The 3,938-nt window shown below is 57.1% G+C and overlaps 1 protein-coding gene across 1 annotated transcript; it reads left to right on the top strand.

Annotated features, from left to right (window-relative positions):
- The first annotated feature begins 289 nt into the window (after positions 1 to 289).
- On the top strand, positions 290 to 3,039 carry FOXE1 (forkhead box E1). The gene has a single exon (XM_079958616.1). It carries the CDS (start codon positions 965 to 967, stop codon positions 2,069 to 2,071), a length of 1,107 nt encoding a protein of 368 aa, XP_079814742.1. The 5' UTR covers positions 290 to 964; the 3' UTR covers positions 2,072 to 3,039.
- The last annotated feature ends 899 nt before the right edge of the window (positions 3,040 to 3,938 follow it).

The following is a 3,938-nucleotide window of genomic DNA, read 5'->3' as shown; positions in this document are numbered from 1 at the left end:
TCGGGCCGCCTTCCCTTGGGTCCCTTGGGCGCCTCCCGGCTGCGTTCCTTCTGCCGAGGCGGGGAAAGACCTGGCATCCGGGCTTGGCTCCGCACCTCCCCGCGGATGACACCTCCCGGCTCCTGCCCTGGGCCAGGCCCCTCCCTCGGCCACCCCTCTCGGCAAAGCCCCGTCGGGCTGCGGCGCCCCCGGCATTCTCAAGAGAGGCTGCTCGGGCAAGCTGCGTCTCCGCCCGTCCCTTTATGGCACAGCAGCTACAAGGGAGTGCCGGCTGCCCAGGTGCGCAGCGAGCGGCAGGAGGAGGAGGCACAAAAGCGCATCATCCCGGCCGGGAGTCACCCTCTGCTTCGGGGGGGGGGGCTGGGAGGGAAAAGGCGCTTGCATCTCTCCGGGGGAGGGAGCATTAAATGAAACCCGAAAGCGCACCCCGTCGGCTGCTCAGGAGGACACTAGGCGCGCACCAGCTCCGGGGCAGCTCAGACTTCTACGCGGCTGTCTCCTCTCCGGCGCCCAAGTCCCACTCTGCCCGAACTTGGGTGGCTCTCTGGGCGGTGGGGCCTCGATCCCAGTCTCCCGACTGCCGGCGCCGCGTTGTTTCAAGGCAGCGCCGCTCGGTTCCAAGCGCACGTCGAAGGCAAGCTCTGATCACCGACGCCACCCGCGGTAACAGCGGCCCGCTCCGTTCCAAGGGCGCCAGGCGCCGCCGATCCAACCTACCCAAAGCCACCTCTCCAAGGATCGCTCTCCAGCCTTGCCCGCGAGTTTCCCGGCGTCGGCACCTGCGCCCTTCGGACTCCAAAGCCGCCTGGACCCCTGATTGCCCGCAGCCACCGAGGAAGCCTTGGAGACCCTCCATCGGAAGGCAGCCGCGAGCAGCGAGGCTGGCGCGTCCGCATCGCCAAGGTTGCCCGTCGCTTCCTTGGGACCTGCTGCCCCGCCGTCGGTGGCTGGGCCAGAGCCTGGGATGACAGCCGAGAGCCCCCAGTCGTCGACGTGCGCCGCGGGCCAGGCCGACTCCGAAGGCGGCTCGGCGTCCAGGCTCGCCGCTCTCGTTAAGGTGGAGCCGTCGGCGCACGGGGAGGCTTTGGAGCCGGAGCCGTCGGAAGAAGAAGCGGCGGCGGCGGCGGCGGCAGGGGGAGAAGGCCCGCGTCCCGGCGGCCGTCGCAGGAAGCGCCCGGTGCAGCGCGGCAAGCCGCCGTACAGCTACATCGCGCTGATCGCCATGGCCATCGCGCACGCCCCGGAGAGGCGCCTGACGCTGGGCGGCATCTACCGCTTCATCACCGAGCGCTTCCCCTTCTACCGCGACGGGCCGCGCAAGTGGCAGAACAGCATCCGCCACAACCTGACGCTCAACGACTGCTTCGTCAAGGTGCCCCGCGAGCCCGGGCGGCCGGGCAAAGGCAGCTACTGGGCGCTCGACCCGCACGCCCGGGACATGTTCGAGAGCGGCAGCTTCTTGCGGCGCAGGAAGCGCTTCAAGCGCAGCGACTTGTCCACTTACCCGGCCTACATGCACGAGGCGCAGGCCCAGCCCGTCGGGCCGGCCCTCAACGCGCCCTACGCGGCCCCCGCCGCCCTCTGCTACCCGTCGCAGCCGCCCCTCTTCAGCCTGGGCCCGCTCATGCCGCAGCCCAGCCCGGAGTTGGCCCACCAGCAGCACAGCCCCGACCTCACCCCTTCCCCTGCCAACGCCTGCTCCTTCGCGGGCACCGCCGCCTACCCCAGCCAGGGCTGCGCGGCAGGGCCTGGCCTGCACAGGCCCCACAATGCCATGCCTTACTCCTACCCGCTCCCCAGCACCCAGCAGCTGCAGGTGAACCAAGGCACCTACTCCCAGAGCGGCAGCAGCGGCAGCAGCCACCTGTTTGGGGCCTCTGCCCGCCTAGGGATGCCCACCTCGCCCACCCTGGGGAACGACGCTATGGATTTCTATGGCAGGATGTCTCCCAGCTCCTATGGTTCTTTGGCTCATGGCTACAACGCCGGCGGGCAGCTTGGTAGTCCGGGTGCCTACCTGCGCCATGCGGCCTATTCCAGCAACATGGAGAGGTTTGTTTCTGCCATCTGAATCCGAGAAGGGACTTGGTTTGGCGGAAGGCAGTGGGGCAGCGGGTGAGATCTGCGGCTGTGCCCGCTTGTTGGTGGCCTGCCTTATCATACCCTAATGCTTCATTGCCGTGAGCGTGTTACTTTGCGCTGTGGGGTGGGCTGTTGTGGCATGCATCTGCCCAGTGTGACAGCACCCAGTGAGTAAAGGGCCTCAGAGGATCCGGACAATGGAGAGAGACGTGGTCCACAGTTCTTGGCTGCCAGAGAGACCTAGGATCTGTGAACCTTATGCACGATAGGATAGGAAGCTAGTGATATTGGTGGGGCCTGTGTTGTGTTTATCGAGAAGGCAGAGGGAAACCTTTGTAGGCAAGACTGTGAAGTGTGAAAATACAACTTCTTCAAGCCAAAGGAAATGTAAAATATTTGGGTTTCCCCCACCTCTGGGCTTTCGTCTTCCTGTTTACTTTTGTGGGCTCCTTAGCTTTCCAAAATTAAACGCTGCAGCAGTAATTTCAGCCAATCTCACTTTCCAGTCTTTTGGTTTAGCCGGATTACTAGGAAATTATGAAAAGCTACTAGGTGTGTGCTTCATATTCTCAATTCCAGGTTTTCAGTGACTCACAAGCACATTTGGACAAATAAATACACAGTCAATGAATCATACTTCCTTTTGGGTACTTAAGGCAAATGCTCTGTATAGTTCTCTATATAGTTTTCTTGTGGTTTTAGGAATGCAATAAATAACTTTCCCCACAAATGTTGTCAGACAGTTGTTCTGATTGCCACTGATAACTTTTAGTTGGGTGAAATTTAGTTAGGCAGGCAAGGGAAACCTCAGTGCACTAATTGTTCAGTGACTCCCTTTAGCCTCGAGTCAGATTTCTTCTGTTTTTCAGGGTTTAGAAATCTGTAATTAACATCCTGTATAGTTAGATGGGAACATGTTTGTTAATTGCTTAAAGATTAGATGTAGGAAAGCTTCCAATCCACGTATCTGAAGAAGTGTGCATGCACACGAAAGCTCATACCTAGAACTAACTTAGTTGGTCTTTAAGGTGCTACTGGAAGGAATTTTTTGTTTTAATCCACTCCCATGTATTCTTCATTCCAGGAAACAAACGCCGTAAAACAAGACAGCTCTTTCCCCATATCCAACATACTTATGGTAGTTTTTCTCTCCTTCCAACTGGGGTTGTTACTTTCTAGAAATGCTTAGTCCAAGTCCAGTGTACTCGTGTTTTTATAACCTCTCTCTTTGTAATACAAAAACCAAAGGGTTTATTGGAAAAGGCACCCTGCAGTCTGCAACCTGTTTGCAACCTGGAGTACTAGGCTTTACCTTTAATATTGAAAATGCAGTGGAAGGGTATACAGTTCCCACCCTCTCACCTGTTTCTTCATTTGGCGAAGAGATGAGTCTAAAAATCACTGAAGGAGTGGGATGGGCAGTGCAGGAACTCCCCAGTCGGCCACTGCATCATTAATGCTAAAGGTAAAGTCGAGTTCTAGAGGTAAATTATCTGACAATCCTAATAATAATAATAATAATAATAATAATAATAATAAATTTTATTTATATCCCGCCCTCCCCAGCCGAAGCCGGGCTCAGGGCGGCTAACAACACTAAAACAGTGCAACATTATAAAAACATTATAAAAATTAATTAAAATCAAAATTGATGGCAACCATAAACTAAAGTTTTGTAAAGATTGCCAAAGGAGGGAGTCAGGCTGCGCCCTGACCAAAGGCCTGGTGGAACAGCTCTGTCTTGCAGGCCCTGCGGAAAGATGTCAAGTCCCGCAGGGCCCTAGTCTCTTATGACACAGCGTTCCACCAGATTGGAGCCACAGCCGAAAAAGCCCTGGCTCTAGTTGAGGCCAGCC

The sequence above is a fragment of the Podarcis cretensis genome (assembly GCF_951804945.1).
Source record: "Podarcis cretensis genome assembly, chromosome: 17".
NCBI classification, from domain to species: domain Eukaryota; kingdom Metazoa; phylum Chordata; class Lepidosauria; order Squamata; family Lacertidae; genus Podarcis; species Podarcis cretensis.
This window is presented reverse-complemented; position numbering and strand designations above follow the sequence as displayed.

Excerpts from the sequence above, each read along its gene's own strand:
- FOXE1 (XM_079958616.1), top strand. The coding sequence starts at position 965 with ATGACAGCCGAGAGCCCCCAGTCGTCGACGTGCGCCGCGGGCCAGGCC.